This window comes from Chlamydotis macqueenii, chromosome Z (assembly GCF_036417535.1).
Source record: "Chlamydotis macqueenii isolate bChlMac1 chromosome Z, bChlMac1.mat, whole genome shotgun sequence".
Lineage (NCBI taxonomy): Eukaryota > Metazoa > Chordata > Aves > Otidiformes > Otididae > Chlamydotis > Chlamydotis macqueenii.
In genome coordinates, this window is record NC_141593.1 from 25,766,101 (window position 1) to 25,787,747 (window position 21,647).

Sequence of the window (21,647 nt, forward strand, 5' to 3'; positions counted from 1 at the left end):
AATGAGCATGTCCAATAGCTTCTTTAAAAGTGAAAATTTTAAGTCTCGGTTCAAGTATCAAAATGCATGTACACATATTCATACCACAGAGGCACTTGTTGACTAGAAGTCTTTGCAGCAATTACTGTCCTGTTGCTTCATGGGCACAGTATCCAACAAACACAGGTTCAGCTGCTATGCCACGGCTGTTAAAATAAAGTGGAATGTATATAATTATAGTCAAACAACTGGCTGGTTGTGTAGGCAGGAAGAGAGATATTTGCACTCCATTTTAATCTTAGTGTAAACAAAACTACATCCAAGAAAAAAGCAGCTTATTCAGGGAGTGAAAGAGGGCCCTGTTCTACTGTTGAATTGTACTTCTGTTTCAATCAGATATACAAAGATATTAGAAAACAGGTTGAAAAGCTTAAATTCAGGGGCTAGTTGTCTCACTGTTCTGCAAAAGCTATTGCTTGTATTGAAGAAGTCAGAAGAATGTGAAAACATGAATCAGTTTACATTTGCACACTCCCCCCACCCCTGGTGTTTCCTCTATATGCAGCTCTAATTATGTAATTTTCATTCATTTTTGAGGAGAGACAGTTTAGTAAGCAGGATTTTTTTTCCAGCTGCACTATCATAAATCCATATGAGAACAGAATAATTTAAAACCAACCAACAAACAAAAAAAAACCAAAATACCCAAACTGACAAAACCTGTAGATTGTGATAGTGCAGTAAGTATAAAAAGATGTTTCAGAGTTTAAGTAAGTATTTGTAGTCAGTATTCTGCTTCTTGGATGTTTGAGAAAGACAGTACTGCTGCAGTGAGTTGCAGGATAATATGTACTGGTCTTTAAATTGCACTTAAGAGCCACAGTGGAAGAAACTGAATAATGAAATAGCTCAGCTGAACTATTGCTTGCCGCTAAGCAGGGTCTACTTTTAGTAAAAGACAAAGTGGGCTTCTACATCTCTGGAATATATGCCGACCTTTTTGTTCCCCTTCAATCACCATTTCTCTGCAATTTGGGCTGTTGTATCCTACAGGAAGCTGAGTTTAGATCTGAATAGCTGCTGCTGCTGCTTTTGTGGTACTATTTCAGCAGCAGTGCCTTTGGGTAGGGAGAGCTACTGTTCTTCCAGTGACCATGATCTAGCTGTTAAGAGTTCTACTTGCCCATTCCCTCACTCCCTGGTACCCAACTGCAGAGCAATCCAGAGCTATTTGTTCTACTTGGAAAGGCTCCTTGGCCTGCTACAGTTGCCACGGTCTGTATATACCATGTATACAAATGTTAGTAGGGACATAGTCCTCGGCCCACATGTTGAGACTTTACACCAGCCTGACTGTTTAAATCAGCGCTCTGAGTTTGCACAATGCTAAGAAAGCCCTGTATTTATGAAAGGCAACAACACTGCAGCTCCAAGGAACGCTCATTTTATCAGTGGAAAGGGAATAGTTTCCCTAGTGTTTTTCTGGTTCAAAGCCTGTATTAAAAAAAAGTCATTTTCAGAAGGTCATATCCTTTTTATTAAGGTAGTCTGTTTATAACAGTGTTGTGGTTTTGTTTAGTTAGAAATTGTTCACCTAAGTTTATATGCCAACAAAGCTGGTTTAGCACCAGAAAGTAGTTTAAGAAAAAATATGTGCAACAAGTAGTCCTTAGTCTGCCCCTGTGTTCTGCATCTCTTATGCCAGCACTACCAGAACAGCCATCTGGATATAGCAATACAAGTGCCAGTGTTAAGGAAGAAGATGGAGGTGCAGCAATAGTTAACTTGGTCCAGGAACAGCATGGCTTACTTCACTGTAAAACCCTAAGCCTGCAGGTACAGCCACTGTACACTTCATTGCTCAGTTGTATCTGTGTTTTTTCTGAACCCCATCAAAAGATTCACCATCCTGTTGAGTGATAGGACATAAGTTTTTAAATCCCTTTAATCTTGTTTTTAACATGTATTTGTTAACTTTCTCTTAACATCTAATTTTCTCATGACTGAGGGAGAAAACACAATTTACATATAGCTATTTTCCTACAGCATTGTTTTAAGCCAGTTTGAAATAAACCCAACAAGTCAAAATTTACAATCTCTCTTAACTTGATTAATTGATGAGCTAATTTATACGGTAAGCAGATAATCATGCTACAACATCTACAGGGACATGAGCAGAGTGCTTAAGTGCTGACTAGCTGCCATAGTATCTTGCTCTCTAAAACACTGATTTGTATCTACCTTGAAATACTTATCTGCACTGCTGGGATTTTCAGTATCTTGTCATAAACTTTTGTAGAATAATGAAGAGAAACATTGCTAGCAGGTCAAGGTAAGCAATTCTCCCACTCTACTCTGCTTTTGTTAGACCCCACCTGCAGTACTGTGCCCAGCTCTGGAGCCACCAACATAAGAAGGACATGGACCAGTTGGAGCGAGTCCAGAGGAGGGCCACAAAGATGATCAGAGGGCTGGAGCACCTCACCTATGAGGACAGGCTGAGAGAGTTGGGGCTGTTCAGCCTGGAGTAGAAAAGGCTCCGGGGAGGCCTTATAGCAAAGGGGGCTTTACAAGAAAGATGTGGAGAAACTCTTTAGCAAGGCCTACTGTGACAGGACAAGGCCTAATGGTTTTAAACTAGAAGGAGATAGATTCAGACTGGATATAAGAAAGAAATTTTTTACAGTGAGGGTGGTGGAACACTTGAACAGGTTGCCCAGAGAGGTGGTGGATGCCCCATCCCTGGAAACACTCAAGGCCAGGTTGGATGTGGCTCTGAGCAACCTGATCTGGTTGAAGATGTCCCTGCTTCTTGCAGGGGGACTGGACTAGATGGCCTTTAAAGGTCTCTTCCAACACAAACTGTTCTATGATTCTGATTTTTGTTGCAGTCCAACTTTGCAGCAGCATTTGGGAAAACCTAAAAGGCTCTCTGACTGTATACTCTTAAAAGCGGAGTCAAACTTGGACTTAAACCTAGAAATCACTCATTTTTACAACTGCAAATATAAAAAGACAGCACTAGCAATAACTAACCAGTAACTCATCTAGGTACTTTTTAGGAAAGAACTGCAGAGAGGAATATGTTATGAACTGACTTTGTTTACAGTAGTCATAAATGAATTAAAATTTATCAGCCCTTTCAGTGCCTACACTAAGGCAACACCTGAAAGAATAGCTCACAGAAGCTCACCTCTCATGCAAACAGCTCCATTTGATTGTCTGCTGCAGGTTTTTGTTATTTATAGTAAATAATTAATAACAACTTTTTTTAAAGTCTACTTTTTCTCCTGTCTGTGTACTCCTCCAATCTATCCTGTTTGTCTGAAACAAGTCAGTCATGGTCTTGTTTTTTCCTTTAGAGGAAAAAGAGACATAGATGAATTCTGGTATTTCACTGAAGAAAGTTTATGAGTTCAAAAATGTTAGTTCCAAAACTAACTCTAGAACTTCTGTCTTAATGTATCTGCATTTCCTCTTTTGTGGATACAAAAACACATGGGATGGCATTTACACAGTCAGATTAGACTGCTACCTCTCCTCCCTTCGTTTCCAGGCCAGCAGTTTAGAACTCCATTAGTAATTGAATTCCATTGGTTACAAGGCATGAGAACCAAGCTTTACTATAGCTATTCATCTTACCGAAGCATGCGGCATCGATGATGAGTCAGTCTTTTATAGGCATCCCTCAAGTCAGTCACATTCCTGCTGCTCCAGAGTCTTTCCCCTACAGCACTTGCTCGAGGCCTGAAAAGATATACTGAGTTTTAGAGTAGGTATGCTGTAGAGCCAGGAATGGATTAAAGTTTAATACTAAGTCTTACACATCAGGGTCAGCACAGGGCACTGTTACCACTAACATACAGTTCTGCTGGATTAATTAATGCTCCATGTAGCTGGCTTTCTAAAATCTAATGATAGAGCAGTTCATACCATAATCTTGGTGTGAGGTTAGTTGCATCCACAAATTCCCCCCACAGGCAGGCTTCTCCACCTATTAAAAGTTTTTTCTGTCTTTCAGATCCTGAATTCAAAGCAGAAAGTTAGAATTTCTATTTGCCCCAAAGACGGGCATATATCAACAATTTCATCTTCCAATACTGAGAGAGGATTGATGTTCAGTTATTTCTTTTATCATATAAAATATCCATCCTGAGTGCTAACTTAACATTTTGATAGTCTTGTTACTGAATGTGAGAATCACCAGGCCATTTGCCCGGAGAACTCATTTCCCTTCTCTGTCAGAAAGGATTTTACCTTTTATCCTCTGAAGACATTCCTCAGCCTTCTGACATTCTTCAGAGATTTCAGTCCTGATTGAAACTGTTCATTCTATCACACACAGAACATTCCTTTGAAAAAGCTACAAAGTCAGATGTTCTCCCTTATCAGCTCCGAGAGCTACCTTGCACAAAATGAAAGCCCGAGGGAAAGCACAAGATGTTTGTGTCAGCTTTAGCCAAAGGGAGAGAACATGTCTTTTTCTACAACAGTCTAATTCTAGACTAACAGTCTAGAAGTTTGGTAACATATGAATCCAGTGTCTCTCAAACAACAGCCATTTTGCACAACTCCACCCGTAATGCATGATGCATCTGTCCACCTAGTCCAGTATCCTGTCTCACAAAAGCACCAGTGCCAGATGCTTGAGCAAAGTAACACTTCTCCCTGTGAGAAGTGGAAAGTCGCTTTTTTTTTTTAATTTGAGAATTGAGAGTTCTAGTTGATGTTAAAGCCCTTTGATTACAGTGCACCTGATCATAGCAACTGCATGACCACTCTTAATAGCCTTATTCTTTCAATTTACACCTTACTATGAACAAAATAAAGACTTTTGGGCACAGAACGTGTAAAAAAGTAACAAACCAGTGAAGTTCAGTGGTTCAACGCTGTAGTATTTCTTCCAATCTTGCCCATAACTAATGTAGTCTAAGTACCAGGGAGCTGCCAGGATAGCAGTTAACCCAGCTTCAGTGACACTGCTCAGTTCATGAGCATAGTTTTTTCCCATCCACACTTCAACTACAGTGTCTGGTTTCAGCTGAAAAGAGGAAAAAGAAAACAAAAAACCTCAACACCATTAAAGACTGATTAGCTTTCTGCTGGTTTTAAACAGAGTTCACACTGGATTGGAGCCTAGATTATACTATAGACAGTAAATGCCCTAAAAGGGTTCCCACATGCACCGGTTATCTGACAGCTCTGAAAAGCTGAGCACATGGTGTTATTAGACCAGACACACAGTTAGACAGGATGGGGGTGGCGGGGGCGGGGCGGGTGGTGTGGAGGGGAACTCATAGAAACTTCCCTACCCTTTACTCTGATGCTCTAAAGCATATATCATCTGTGCTCACCTTTAGAAAGCATCTCAGTGCTGGTGTTTGTGTTCCACTTATTTCACATGTTCAACATGTTTGTGTTCCACTTATTTCACATGTATAAAATTTCATGGCAGACCCAATACTTGAGAAGACTTGCTAAAGTTAGTACAGTTGCTTTAACTTTTGAGAGACACAATGATGTCTACTCAATAGTCTTCTTTGGAAGCCTTCCACAACATTGGGCTGTTGTGCAAGAGTATCTTATTTAGTTTCCCATCTTACCTGTGCTTTGTTATCAAACACTTCTTGCCAGACTATATATCCTTTATTATAAGAGGAAACAATGTCCAAAATCCTAGAATTTAGAAATAAGATTATGTTTGTGAACTTGAATGAGATCAGTACAGGCACACGAAGCAGCAATGTTTTCTACCCTAAGGTACATCAGGCCTTTCCCAGCACTGCATGAGGGACCAAGACACAGCAGATACTGAGTTTAAGATACCAAATACATTCAGAGCGTGCATAGAACTAGCCTGCATGTCCTTGTTGTGTGCCACACTTTAAAGCTGTGAACTTAACATTCAACGTACTAAAACAAAAGAAAGTGGGTAGTCCCCAGTACACAGCAATTTTTGAAAACAATACAAGCTAACCTAAATCAGCTTCAGTATCTGCACCTCAACATCACCCTCACACAGTGGCTGTGAAAAGCTGAGAAAGAATTAAAAACAAACAACATACTTCTGAATATAGTAAGATTCCAGTTTAGCATAGTCAATGCCAAATCCTTGCTCCTTCATGAACTCTTTCACTTCAGGGTTAGATTTCCTTAAACAAGAAAAATAAAGTAAGTAAAAAAAAAAAATTGTTTTTAATAGAATTGAAATAGAATAATTTTGTTTTGTTTTAAACCATATTTCCCAACCACATTCACAAGCACAGCAGCTGATGCCTTAGGCATGCCATAAGCTGGAACACACCACAGAGCAAAAGCAGCAGGCTAACATTACTTAGGTATTTTGAAACAGTTTCCTCCTGATTTGAAATAGAGCCAACAGCCCTACCTCTCTGGCAGAACTACTGGGGTGCCTGTTCTGAAGCAGCTTCTGGTAGGCTGTCTCAAGCTCCTAAGAGCTCTGGGGTTCCTGGCTTCTCTGCAACATTCATGCAATTATAGAACCGTTTGGGTTGGAAGGAAACTTAAAGATCACCTTGTTCCAACCCACCCGCCCTGGGCAGGGACAGCTTCCACCAGACCAGATTGCTCAAAGCCCCATCCAGCCTGGCCTTGAACACTTCTAGAAATGAGGCATCCACAACTTCTCTGGCAACCTGTTCCAGTGCCTTACCGCCCTTATAGTGAAGAGTTTCTTCCTTATATCTAATCTAAATCTACCCTCCTCCAGTTTAAAGTAGTTTTTCAGTTTAAAACTTTATGGGAAGGTTGTCAGCAGTTCTGGAAATTGAGTAGACATAGTACCAGGGAATCTGTGGGAGTGACATTAAGAGTTTGGGGAAATACCCCAAAAGCAAATCACACTTTTGTGATAAAGCATTTGTCAGAAATTTTCTCTCTTTTTAAAAACTAAGTAAGTTCTCAGTGTTCAGATTTGATGTTTCAAGAGAACACACAAATACTAAGTAGATAAATTTGAATATTCGTCCAATTAGATCTGCTCCAAATTCTGTTTTATGAGTTACTCCAGCAGAGACACACCAGAATATTAAAAATCCACAACCAATTAAAAAATTCTATTAATATATGTCATACTTTTATTAAAAGCACACAAGAGTAAGTGGTGTAATACTTAATAGTAACAGATTTTCTGGAAGGCAGAACTGAGTGGAAAAAACCGCTTTTCCTCTAACACGAAACATTTCAAATGTTAATTATCTTATAAAGTACTTTCCTACCACGCCAGTTTTCCTTCCTAGCAGGTTAATTTTCATAAAGAAATCCTTTAAAGAGTACTTGAACATTTGTGAAACTACTAGTCAAAGCAAAATTCTGCTCATCACTTGCTTGTTGAGGATCACAAATGGTCTGCCTGTAAACAGCTACAGAAGTAGGAGTGGAGATCTTTGGATTAAGCAGTGAGAACTGTCTCACACAACTGAGTTCCACAATTGATGGATTTAGGCAAGTTTAAGAGGCACTAGATATTTATTCTTTTAACTATCACCATACCAACAATCGAAGTTCACTTCATCTCCTCCCAAATGAATGTATGCATCTGGAAACACACTGCTGATCTCTTTGAAGAATTTAGTCATGAAGTTATAAGTTGTATTCAAAATAGGATTTACAGGTCCAAAGGACCCAGTTGGCTGTTCTCCACTGTAACAAGGGGTGAGAAGATCTTTTTGACCTAATAGAAACAATTAACAGAGGATATTCAGTTCCACGTTGGTATGCTAACTTTGTTAGCTGGAAGATGTAGTTACTATATTAACAAAGGTTAATATTCATTATTTAAAAGCTCATCTACTCTAAATATAACCAAATAGAGGCAGGATGAAATAAAGCAACTTGCCCAAGGTTGAAGAACCCTCTACCTGGAAATCAGGACTCTGACTTTTAGATAAGTCATTTAACACACATTAATTTATGTAACATGTCACTATACCTGGAAAACAGCTTCTGGATGACTACTTGAACAAAAAAAAAAAAAAAAAGCTTTAACGGATTTAGGAAGGAAACCAAATATAATGAATGTGTTCCAGAGGCCTCCTCTTTTTATTACTCTGCCTTGTTAATATCTAAGTACACGGGAGGTATACGGCTCAAGGTAGATGTCCTACCTCAGTCTGCTAGGAATTTACCTGTGAACAAGAAAGGAAGGCTAGACAGACATCAAAACTAAGCACCGGTTCTTGAGTCAAGATATCTGAAGCAACATGAGCCAGAAAAATGAAATAGAAAAAAGTTATTATATGTAGGTTGGAGGTTCCTAAGTCCAGTTTATTTGGTAAACTGTGGTTGCAGCAGCAGCACCTTCCCAGTTGTGTGTTTCCTACTCTGAGCACATTTCCCCCAGACAAGGCCCTAGTGATAGATTGCTTTGACTCTCCTCCTCGTATGCCTTAAGACTTCTCTCTGGCATCTTGAAGTTGAATGCAAACAAAGCATAGCTACCCAGGTTCATAGGCAAAGCCAGGACTGGCTTCTGTGCATCACATTAAAAAAATGCTATTATACAAGAAGGTATCAGGAGCAATTGATTTTAGGTAAGGGAGTTGAATGTTGCTCTTAACATGAAAGATAGATCACCTCACATATCACCAGGCAAGCCACTGGCTTTTATCAGTGTTTTGCAATAGAACACTTTTGCAATAGTTTTCCACTTCAGAAGATATCTGGGTAATTCTCTATGCATCATCAGCTATTTCAGCTTACAGAAAAGCCTATACTTTTCTACCTAATACTTTGGACTCGAAAAATAAACAGCATGAGAGAGATGAAGGATTCATAAAGACTGTTTAGCAATTTTTGTCTTGCTCCTTTCCTCCTCATTTTAAATTAGTGAGAAAGAGCCTAAGGCATCTTTCAATATCATTGCCACATCCCCATAGGATGAGCATAAGACTTGCCCCATGGCTATAGCTAAAGGTATGAAGCTCCAGAAAAATGTTTACTACTTCCAGTTTGGTCAAAACCATCTTATATTAATTGCAGTGAAATCACAGTCAGTGCACGTTGAATTAAGGTCCAAGGTTCCCTGGTCCTTGAGTACATGTAAATACCACCATTCTCATGATTCAACCATTCTCTATCAAGAGAAGTATTATTCTGAAACCCAGAAGATGGAGAATGAACAAGCATCCAACTTGGCTGTGTTTTGTACACTGGCAGATTACCACTTTGCTAATAGACAGTAACATCTACTATTTTGCAAGAACCTTTGGAGGGCAGAATTCTCTACTCTAGAGACAGCAACTCACTATTTCAAGTCACTGCATTATTACTCTAAATTCAAGAGTACTGGATGGTGGGATAACAACAACATGAAGTCTAAGGCAGATAGAATGTACTTTGCACAGGAAATGTCAGCTTTCTCCATTCACTTTAGTTCCTCTAACACATAAAGGTCATGACCATCACCGAGTCTGCTCCTTGCTTACCTCCTATCAAGGGCCTTTCAAAGCACTTTAAAGGCTGCTTTTCAACAAGTCCAGTTGCTTGTTACACCCTACTCACCACAATTTTTTAGCCGTTAATAATTTCTTGGACATACCTTTTCCCCAAGACTGTGTGTGTCCTGGAGTATCAAACTCTGGGATAACTCTAATGCCTCTCAACCGGGCATACTCAATCACCAGATAGACATCAGTAGGAGTATACATGTGGTCATAGGAGTATGCTCCCTGTAAAGTATTCACATTTAGAGACAGTTTGCAAAATGTTATACCAGCAGCTCACAAAATTTGGATTAAAGTGTTACAATTTAGACTGGAGAGCAGTTTTACGAGTTGGTCTTTTCTGGTTTATCACATGTGCAACTGCACTGACAGAACTTTTTGGTTGACTAGTGAGTGGGGTGGGAGGAAGAAGCCACAAAAATTAAGCCCTTTTTCCACACTAAGACAAATATCCCAAGGAGATGGTTCTTTCCTCCTTAGCTCCCAGTTACTGAAGAAAACAGAAGAGCTAGTTTCTATTCCATCAGATTTTTGAAAGATACATTTTTCTATTCTTCTGTACAGAGGTAAGTTAGTTTTCCCTTCCACCTCTGCATTATTAGTTCTGAAAGATAGGGCACTTGTTACATGACATGCAAGACTAATGGAAAAATTCTGCCAAGTTAGAAGGAATGGCATCTTCTTCCAGCACCTCTGCTTGTTAGTTTTTATGCAATGCTCAATTTAGCACCAGGGTGTGTTTGTTTTGTGACACTGAATTTGAGCATTATTCCACTCTCACACAGTGGCACAAATGTGACAAACAACCCAGACTGCTACAGTCTGGTGCAATAGACGCTTGCCAAAAAGCCAAACTACATAAGAAAAGCATGGCAACTCCTCGCGACTGATAGCACTTTAAGCTTCTCTTTATCTGGAAATGGTTTCCACAGCTGAGTTACTAAAAAAAAGATAATGGCAAACAAGAAGCCTTTCAAAAAGGTGGCTATTGAGACAAAGGCCATCTCCCTCTCTCCAGCTGTCGTGGGGAATAGGACAGAACTTCATAGCCATTACTAGAAAAAATAATCCGACCGCACCATTCAAAATCTACAATTTTTAAAGTATAAAATTCTTCACAGCATCTGCTCAAGCACTGCCTACATAATTTTCATAAGGGTCAGATTCTAGTGAGCATTTTAAAACAGAATCACAAATCTTGTGCTTAGGCTCAGTCTACTTAATTATTAGTGCTTGATCTGGCTACTACTGTACCATGACTGAGCAAGAACCTCACGATGGCTTTCATTAATTAGCCAAATCTGCTGTGAATCAGGAAATAAAGGAGATACACTGCATTGTGTTTATTTTAGAAAACAGCCTCTCACTTTTGGACCTCTTATAAACATGCTGCGTTTTGTAACGTTAACTAGATCTCAGAAATGGAAAAGGTACTACTGCAGTGGTCCCAAACATAGAGCCAACAGGAAACCCTCTTACATTTGTTTGAGTGGCAGGAAGTCTACTAGTTACATAAACAAACAGAAATCCAAGCAGTGTTCACCACAACAGGTTACTTGCACACCATTACTGCTTGAAGGCCTACAAACACTGAGGACTCACTGTCACCAGCAAATTTGCACAGAAGAGTTAGGAAGGTAGTTTACCAGGCATCCACCAAGGAAGACTTGAACACAGTCCACACACACACTCAGGTAGGATCCTAAATGTGGACTTGCTGGTTACTGGTTCTCTTGTACTGTTTCACAATCAGCCAAGGCAGATGTATTCAACCATTTGTAGGCTCTGCATTTTAATTTTCACAAAATATGCACCAGATTTTTGCCCTCCCACCCTGTTCCAATGATGTATACTCACCTTGTCACTTAACTCGGGGAAATAAATACTCTGGTAAGGGAATGACTGATCATCTACTATATGCCAGTGGAGAACATTAAACTTGTTAAAAGCCATGGCATCCTGTAACAGATAATACAATACAGTCTAGTTAAGCACTTCACTCTCACAGAAAATCTATGCGAAAAAGGTCATCTTGTCCCAGTATATCCTGTATGCCTAAAGCAACAACTGAAAAAAAAAAAAACCTAAAGAAAAAACATGCCATGTTTCACTGAGTCCTAGAAGCATACACCAAAATGCACCAGTCTGTTTATACTACTGCTCCATTCCTCTGCCGTCTATTCACACTACTTCTGCCAAGAAGCTCTTCATCTATTCATGCTACACTGGCTGGTAGAAGTGGAACTGCTATAAATACTTACATATTCCACTTCAGAACATATCTGGGTAATTCTCTATGCATCATCAGCTATTTCAGCTTACAGAAAAGCCTATACTTTTCTACCTAATACTTTGGACTCAAAAAATAAACAGCATGAGAGAGAACATCCCTACTTGCTACTGACTTCTGCAGAATCCATTTCAAATGCATGCAAAATAAACCACGCATTTTCCCCACAAAAGACAGTGTTCCCCTTATGTTTTCAGTTATTACAGTGTCAGTGCTTCCAGTCCCTTGCCACAATACAACTATTTCTACCACTCCTCCTCTTTTTTTTTTTTTTTTTTCTTCACCAAACTGTGTTTAAAGAAAGGACAAAATCTTCAGGAACTCCCACTAAATCCATGGAAGATTTATACCTTGTCCATTCCCCAAAATTATCTCATCTGTTTTATCAGACAGTAGAAGTTTTAATTATCATGTCTTCCTGCATTTCTATCAAACACCATCTTTCCACACAGAAAAATCTATCTCCTGACCTTTACTTCAGCCATTCCTTTCTCAAGGACAATGCCCTCCCTGGAAATACAGCATAGCAGCTGAACACAAACAAGATATGTACTTGAACTGCTGCATTAAACATCTAATTACCAGACATCAGTGAAGGGATTACTGCTGCTTTTTATTAGGTTAGCCTGCATTCAAGCAGGCACCGCGGTGGGACGAAAAATACGCTTGTTCTTAAACTAATAAAATGTCCTAAAATGTAGCTCTGGGAAGGCATTAAGAGCCACAGACATAATTTAAGGAAAGCAAACAGAACAGCAACAGTTACAGAAACAAAAGTGGTTATAAATCCAAGTCTCAAAAGTCAAGTTACTCTTTGGACACTGTTGCTTCTTTTAGAAGAGACAAATATTGACACAAGTAACCACTTGAGGCTTTGAAGCGCCCTCAGTTGTAAATGTAACACTACTCAAACACTACTTGATGAACAGGGACTGATCTTAAAGTTAAATATAAGCCATAAATACCTATGGAGGGGCAAGTTCTGAGCACAGTTCAAGGATGACCTCAGAAATTAAGGCTGCGTTTACCTGCACTCTCTTCCTGACCATCTTAAGCCTGCTCTGCAAAGTTCTGCAACATAGAATGGACATTTCTAACAATATTGCACCTTGGAAAAGCAAGACAAGACAGGAAACTGCATGTTCCTCCACTTCAAGGCTCCTCCATTGCAACGCACCAAATAAGCCCTGCTACAAGGATTTCAATAGCAGAAAAGGGGAGTACAAAACAGAAAAAAAACCCAACAGCTTTGGCAGCTATGATTACACAAATTCATCACTTTCCCATCAAGATGGGAGTATACAATTCTTAGCATCCTTACCCAAGCTTTACAGAGAAAGTTTTGTATGTTTTTGGGTTTGGTTTTTGTTTTTTTTGTTTGTTTGTTTGTTTGTGTGGGTTTGTGTGTGTGTGTGTGTGTGGTTTGTTTCTTTTTGAAGGGACACAGTGAAAGAAATGAGTAGCTTCCAAGTAACACCTCCAATTTCCCCCTTTGCTCTGTACTACTTAATTATGGGCTTGCTCTCAGCAGCGTAAGAAAGGACTACTAACGTTTGGTTATTGAAGAGACTGGACTTTTCCTGCAACCACTGGCACTGAAGCTAGGACAGGCAAGGTCTCCCTTGTACTGCTCAGTGACAGTCCAATGTCTTAAAACATGCTTCCAAGAAGTATGTGAACTGGTTTCGGCAACAGAAAATACAGAAAACCCAAGGTACCACAAACCCAGCATTCTTTACAGATTCACTAACCATTGTGTCTGCCCACTCAATTCCTCTTTGGTGTATATTCTGACCTTTGCTTAACAAAGTTCTCTGTCCTTTTAGAGTCACCCAAAGGAGATGGTTTCTGCTTTCATGCCAGCTCCAGTTGCTACCCACTTCAGGGCGCAAAACACAGTAACAAAATGCCTTCATTATTAAGTATACAAAACTGTCCACTTACCAGGTTTGTAAGAATAGATTTCAACGGTAAATAATGCCTTGAAGTGTCTAGTAAGATTCCTCTATGAGCAAATCTTGGGAAGTCATCGATTTCAGATTCATTGACAAGAAACTATGAGAATGAGATTTAAAAATTAGAATTCCCATTTTATTTTCATCATTTAAACCAGGAAATATCTACTTTCAGTTTGTTAAGAGCTTTGCAAGGATCATTTTCTGAAAAAGTATTGAATTAAACTAGTAGACCTGCTGTTTTGAGAAAACTACCTAATAAAGAACATGGTTGTCTGTTATCAGGACTGTGGTTTTAGTTAATAGCTATACTTACGCTTCCATAGTCATCTTCATAAACCAACTGGCTGAAGGTTTCCAAACCTGGAAAAAAATCCAAGAAATGGATCTGGAGTACAACCTAGTACTTGTCCTTAAAATTGTAGTTAAAAATCAGGACCATAACTACTTACATGTGTTCACGTAGCTAGAAAGAATGCTCTGTAGCTGAGTTTCTTTCTCTTTAGCATGGTTTCCTTAACTGCTCAAGTACCACAGCTAATGAAGTTCTCAAGAGAGAACCATTCAAGCTCTCCATTATACACAAGTACTGAATAATAGCACTACAGCTCAGCTGTACCAAATTAATGCTTTAATAGTATGGAAGTTACCGAGAGTAAGGCAGGAATTTCTGGTGTTGTCATGCACCTGCTCGTATCATTTCTGGAACTGGTGAAGTTTCTAATTCAGCATGGAAAATCTGGTAAGTTAAACTAACATTCCAGTAAGAACAGCAGACTGAAACTTCAGCATTATGGTCTTCTTCTATGGTGCTAGTGGATGAGAAGCTCAACATGAGCCGAAAATGTGTGCTTGCAGCCCAGAAAGCCAACCACATCCTGGGCTGCACCAAAAGACATGTGGCCAGCAGGTCGAGGGAGGTGATTCCGCCCCTCTACTCTGCTCTGGTGAGATCCCACCCAGAGCACTGCATCCAGTACTCTGGGGCCCCAACGTAAGAAGGACGTGGACTTGTTGGTGCGAGCCCAGAGGAGGGCCACAAAGATGATCAGTGGGCTGGAGCACCTCTCCTGTGAGGACAGGCTGAGAGAGTTGGGGCTGTTCAGCCTGGAGAAGAGAAGGCCCCGGGGAGACCTTATAGCAGCTTTCCAATACCTCAAGGGGGCCTACAGGAAAGGCAGGAAAAAAATCTTCAGCAGGGCCTGTTCTGACAGGACAAGTGGTAATGGTTTTAAAATAGAGAGAGGTAGATTAGATATCAGGAAAAATTTTTTTACAATGAGGGCGGTGGAACACCAGAACAGGTTGCCCAGAGAGGTGGTGGATGCCCCATCCCTGGAAAAGTTCAAGGCCAGGCTGGATGAGGCTCTGAGCAACCTGATCTGGTTGAAGATGTCCCTGCTCCTTGCAGGGGAGTTGGACTAGGTGACCTTTAAAGGTCCCTTCCAACCCAAACCATTCTATGATTCTTGGTGATGTCCAGCATGTTCATTTATTAGGTGCAGTCAGAGAGTAGTTTGTTCACTCTGTAGATAAGAGAGCTTTTTAGCACCCAGAATTTGGTTGGCTTGGCCAATTTCAGGCACAGAAAGAGTACACTTACTGTGTGCCACTGGATCTGAGATGCTGAGCATCCAGACCAACACAAACCTGGATACCTTTCTGGTCTCTGTGCCCAAGCTTACTTCCCACAAAGGACTGAACGAGGGCAAGGCTCAGTGGTCAGCTGGTTCTTAGTCTGGTGTGGAGTTTGTATAAGCCCAGAACAAATAGCTCTATAGGAAAAGCATGGGCTTACCTCTTAAAGCACCCCACACCTCATCTGCTTTCAGTATAGCCACAGGGTCAGTTACAGTTAAATGATCTAAAGAAAAGAAAAAAAAAGTTATTCCTCAAAGTAGCATGGATTGACAGGACAACGCTAACAGGCATTAAAGAGATTCTTCAGTTGCCATGTCTCTCTACTTTTTAAATTCTAACCAATGCTGGTTTTAACAGTGATACCATGCAGCTATTTTTCATTTTTGTGGTCCTGAAATAATGCAAGCTACTAGTCAGAGAGTCAATCGTTAATCAGTAAGATAAAACAAATATGGTGCCTAATAAGGGCAATGTTAAACATTGTAGATGTGCCAGAAACACAAGTTTAACCCAAGCGATTTAAAACATATCAGATTATACTTCTGCATTTAAGATGTAAGTGACAAGGGTTGAGTAACTAAGCCAGACCTAACTGCAGAAGTTTACTTCTCCTTTTACCTTCCTTTTATAGAGATTATGCTTACATATCATTTTAGAGGTATAGGTTGTCAACTAATATTTTTACGTGCTTATTATTAAGGTCTAATTACAAAGAGAGAGAAAAAAAAAAAAATCAGACCTCAACATCTAATGACCATGTGTACAGGGGCAGTGACGGGGGGAAAAGAGGTAAAACAATTTTGTTTTTCTGGTTTTCCATGAAGGTGACTCAGTAAATTTCAGTGAAGAAAAAATGTCTTTTTAACATACTAATTTTTAAAAAGCCACATAGATATGTATGTATAAAAATACACTATATCTATAAATCTACAGATTTGTATTATTATTTAAACATCAAAGCAATAATAAACTAACCAAAGTCACACATTTGAAGCAGCAGAGAAAAAAATCAGAGGGGTCAGCTGCTACAATAGTTTATTGGATCTGCCTCAGCACGAAAGATTGGTTAGTTGTAAGTTACACAGTTCAAACATTTGTCTAAACTACCAGAGAAAAGCCATTCAGGGACATGATGGAAGTACCTCAAGCTTCCATTTTAACCTAAACACAGATTGCATATACTGAAAGCCCTGGGTAAGAAGCAGAACTTAGAGGATTACTGCAGTCTTAGTTCAGTCAGGGATTTACTGCCAAGACAGCAGGCTTTTTTTCTGAACATATATCACACCCTAAGTGAATGTAGAACAACAAGTTTTGTATGGCTGCTTGGAACCTCTTACACAAGCAGGCAAAAAGTCAGCAAGGAGAAGGGCAGATAACTTGTACTTTGATAACATATGCAGTACTCTTGCTATAGGATAGTAACTGACTGATCCGTACTATCTCTGTTAAGAAAAGTAGCCAAACTGATCAATCCAGCAAGTGATCAATAATGGTGTATTTCAGCATTTGTTTCCTGACCAAGCCATCCCATTAAAAGTGGAAAATTAAAACCTTGCTGAAGTCTGAAGAGCTCAGCTTACTACACGAGGAAAAATCCATGTTATTTGCATCAGAAAACTCCTTCCCTACTGTTCTGAAGCATGCAACCTAAAAATCACATGATCTGACAGATTCCCTGACAGAAGAGAAGAACCAGCTTTGGTTAAAATCTGAGGTTCACAAACCAGTTTAAAGTTCGACTTGTAGTAAAGCAGTATAATAACCTGACTGAGGCAGAAAAATTCTAAAGCATTAGCTATTTTGCTGCTACACTTCATTTGCATTGAAATGTATGATAAGCTTGCACACAAAAATTGCACTACTTAGCTCAATGTGCCAAAAAGACTGAGTACACCTAAAATCAGTACATTCTATCACAAGTCAGGTCGAATTTAATGCTGCTGCAGATGTATGACTTAAGATTTAAAGGATCTTTTCCTAAGGATCTGTATCCTGGATACCGAACAACTGCCTTGCCTAGTGCAGAAGATTATCTCAAGACAGAACTAGCTAAATTGAATATGTTGAACTCTGTGCTAACTTGCCCAGACAAAAAGTAGTACTATCAACTCATCCATGTTTCTGTTAAGAAACTTCTCTGGTGATTAGGACTTGATTTTAGAGTACTTCAGTTACAGAACTAAAGAAGCATAGCACAACAAATCCAGTATAATCATCATGCTTTAAAACCCTTTCTTGTATCTACTGACAGAAACAAAGTAGATTTAAAACACAGTTGGATGAATAACAAGTTCCATGAACATTTTCCAGTTTTCCAGGAAAAAAAAACAGAAATACCGTGTAGGTAAGCCAATATAAGTAGCTTCAATTCAAATGTAGTTATTTCTAAGGAGAGCAAATGAATACGCAAATCCAGCCTTCACTCAACACTCTGTACTGAAAGGATGATCTCTTGACTATGCATAGGTCTCATCACACGTAAATGGGTACAGCACGGCATAATACCTCTAATTCTTAATGACAGTTACTAGAAAGGACAGCAGCAGGTAAATGAGTTGAATGCTAGCCAAACTGCAGAAATCATAGGTTACACTTCTAACCAGCTTCATGATTCACTGTGGGCTGAGATTTCCCACAGCATTAAGAGCAAGAATTATCATTTGGTCGCTGCTGTTGTGAAATGTTCTGGAGCGCCTCAGTCAGCCTATGATTTCCAGTTCCTCAAAAAAAAAAAAAAAAAAAAAATCTGCTGACTTTTACATTGGACCCACGGTTGGAAAACAAGCACTAAGGACGCCGTGGAAGGAGAGGGCGCGGTACTCACAGGCCTCGTTGGAGGCGAGGTGCGGGTAGCTCTGGCAGCCGGGGTCCGGGGACTCGATCACCACCTGCAGCTGCCACAGCTCGGGCTCTCTTCTGGCGCCGAGCGGCCTGCGGCCCCGCTGCCGCCGGCGGGACTGCCCGAACACGTACTCGTAGTACCTGCCGGGGAAGCACAGACGCCGGCGGGCCCCTCAGGCAACCGCTCCCGTCACCAGGCCGCCGCTTGTAGCACACCGCCCGCCCCCGTCGCCGCGCCCCCGGCCCCGCTGCTCCTCACCTCCGGAAGGCGTCCTCCAGCAGACCGCAGCCCGGCCCCACCGAGGAGCCGGCGCCGTGCACCAGCTGGAAGCGGCCGGGGGCCAGCTGCAGCTGCCGGCCGGACGTGCGGAGCCACTGCGGCAGGGGCCAGAGCGAGCCCTCGGGGAGGGCGCCCGAGGCCAGCTCCCACTCGGCCGGCTCCGGCGTGGGCTCGCTCGGCGGGGCGCCGCGGCGGAGGCTGGTGCTCACCAGCACGGCGGGCACAAGGAACAGCCCCAGCAGCAGCCCCATGGCCAGCCCCGTGGCTCTGCCCATGCCGCTGCGGCAGCGGCGGAGACTGCTCCCTCTGCCCGCGGCGTCCCGCTCGAAGGGCGGCCCGCCTCCGCCATCACGGGACCGGCGGGGGCGGGCCTTAGTGCCCGCCTCCCCGCCCGCAGCACCGCGGCGCGGGAGATTCAGACTGGACATCAGGCAGAATTTTTTTTTTTTTTTATTATGAGGGTGGTGAAGCACTGGAAGAGGTTGCCCAGAAAGGTGGTAGATGCCCCATCCCTGGAAACGTTCAAGGCAGGCTGGATGAGGCTCTGAGCAACCTGATCTGGTTGGAGATGTCCCTGCTCCTTGCAGGGGGTTGGACCAGACGACCTTTAAACGTCCCTTCCAACCCAAACCATACTATGATTCTAATTGAATGATTAATGCAAACACTGAAGAGTCATTGCTGTTGCTGATGCACCAGTGAAACCCATAGCGATGAGGGAGCTGACAACTGCATGCTGTTAATGTAGTGTAACTAAGGAGCCTGTCGGCCATTGCTCCCTTGGAGATCTTCCTCGTGCAGAAGGCTAACTCTGTAGGTTAACTCATGCTCTGGGTTACAAAATAGACTCTTAAGGTTTGTTTTTTTTTTTATTAAAACCAAACCAAACCAAAACAAAACAGTGTCTCCATAACAAAGGTTATATCTGTTTGCAACAAACACATACGTCTTGCTGTAGAATTACCAGGAAGCAAACCCCTGTTCTTCAGTAGGGTTTGTCCTCCTCTTCTGGCCTAAGTCACTTTGCAAGCTTGGAAGAGCAGCTCTTGTACTGTCCAGAAGGCTCCCCAGCCTCACTCGCTTAGTGAATCACTGCAGGGCTGGGCTGCGCAGTAGTTTAAGAGGAGGTGATGACGTGCGGAAAACGGACTCCACAATCTGTGAGATTGTAAAGTAGGTATGTTTATTCAGCACCGGGCAGCACAGGGGGGTAGCCCTGCCAAAACCGTGTGCACCTGATGCAGCAACTCACTTTGAATTTATACAACCAAGTGTTACATACACATGAAGTTTTACAGTACGCCTATACATATGCATGACCCATCCCTGCTTCGTATTAAAATTAGTCCCAAGGGGTCATTTTCATAAAATCCCCCCATCTGCGCTTGCGCAGTGCCTCCTGGTGGTGGTCGTCAGGGGTCGTGGGGATGAAGATAGGCAGCTCCTCTTCATCACCGCTAGTAACCTTTTGTTTTCGCGCAGACTCAGTTATGCTTAGGCTCTTGTCCAAACTGCAGGGTCGGTTTTAGCTGGTTCATAAAGGAGGCCCCTCAGCTCTTATCAAGAACTGTCCTTGGGAGGGATGCAAGGCTTCTGGCTTTAGATAGTTTACACAATGGCTAGTTAGTAAATCATCCAGAGCACAGAGCGCTATTTATCTTTAGTGCAGCTGCAACTAATTAATGCTATACCTACTTGGAGCTTTCTTTTAACCCCTTCTGTCACTGAGTCCCAGCTGCCAGGTGTCTCTAGCCCTCCTCCCGGCCACGCAATCAGATTTATGTGATTGCATACTTAGCAGGTCTGGGGAGTAGATCTAATCTCAATCCCCTTAAAAAGTGATGGCACACTAGAAAGAGGAGGAATAAATGGCAGAATGAAGGGAAAGCTGGGACTATGCTAGGCCTGTTTAGACTGAACAGCACCTGAAGGGAATGAATAACAAAATATCCTGGTTTTGTAATTTGCTGTGCCCATCCATGCAATTGGAGCACAAAGGCTTGATGGAAGATTTTTGATGCAGGCTATCCACAGCAGAATATTATTTAATCTTGCCATGCTATAAGCAAAAACCAGATCTTTATTATGTGACATCAAACAGGCACACAGCACATAAAGCTTGCACATCTCCCCTCCCGCTCTGCAGTTTGCCATGAGATATGTGGAAATGGCAGTGCTGTCTTTTCTGTCTCTCTCAGAAGCAGTTGTTACACTTTGCTGTTCAAGAGGTGGCAGAAGTTTTGGGTTGCCTGTTACACACACCCTTCCCTTTGCCTAGTATGACTGTCTCTTCAACTGTGCTGGCTCAACTGTTTGTGTTGCCTACCTCTGCTCATCTTTTTAGGCATTTTTAGAAAATCTGGATTATTTCATAGGTTTCTTTGTCACAACTGAGATCAGTAAACCCTGTTGGCGAAGAAGAGAGCAAGGATGAGTAGCTGAAGTTGCTGGGGAGCTGTCACATACTAAACTAAATCTGCTGTTTACAGGTAATCTGCTGTTAACCAGCCTGGCCATCCCAAAGGGCTAGTGGCTATAGACGCACTGACCATGTTTGCTTTCAGTTCTGTGTTCAGCAGTTGTAGCTTCTGCAGAGCAAGGCTGTTATATACCAACTAAGTATACCTATTTATTAGTCATTTAAGAAGTATTGGTGTTTTTATTTATTATTGTCACTCTTTAAATAAGCTATTCTGTACACAGAAAACTAATTAAATATTTTTTTCTTCTTTTTTTTTTCTTCTCTGGTAGATTTTCTGATGATCAAAAAAGACAGCAGGCAGTCTTTCCTTGTGTAAGTCCATGAACATGATTTCTTTCTTTTACTAATTTGCATATTGGACAAACTTGTAGGAACTTAGTAGAACTCTGAGATGTCTACCTCTCTGCCAGTTTTGCTTGAAATTGGTCACTGTTATTTAAAAGTTGTTGGATGGAAGGGTGGAATAGACAGACATGAATATACTATTCTCATTTTCTGAGGAAATCTGACTGTATTGTCTTTAGTAACCGCAAGCAATCTGAGTTTGCATTGGTATTTTTAGACACTATTATGTTTGAAGTGTTGTAATGTAACCTAGTTTTATATTGCAGCTGGAGACTGGTTCTAGGCTCACAGGGAAGAACAAGAGGATAAGCAGGGAGCTGTAGAATTGTAGAGTATATGACTGCAAGCTGCAGTCCTCCACTACATA

At 41.3% G+C, this 21,647-nt stretch overlaps 1 protein-coding gene across 1 annotated transcript; it reads right to left on the reverse strand.

Moving 5' to 3' along the window:
- Positions 1–6: 6 nt before the first annotated feature.
- HEXB (hexosaminidase subunit beta) lies at positions 7–18,762 on the reverse strand. Its single transcript, XM_086771078.1, has 14 exons — positions 18,433–18,762; positions 18,157–18,314; positions 15,487–15,552; positions 14,005–14,051; positions 13,678–13,788; positions 11,301–11,402; positions 9,539–9,668; positions 7,492–7,672; positions 6,045–6,131; positions 5,583–5,655; positions 4,846–5,020; positions 3,913–4,003; positions 3,622–3,726; positions 7–185 (listed from the first exon to the last, which is right to left on the reverse strand). The coding sequence occupies exons 1-14, from the start codon at positions 18,726–18,728 to the stop codon at positions 122–124; spliced, it is 1,686 nt and encodes a 561-aa protein (XP_086627204.1). The 5' UTR covers positions 18,729–18,762; the 3' UTR covers positions 7–121.
- Between the last annotated feature and the right edge of the window lie 2,885 nt (positions 18,763–21,647).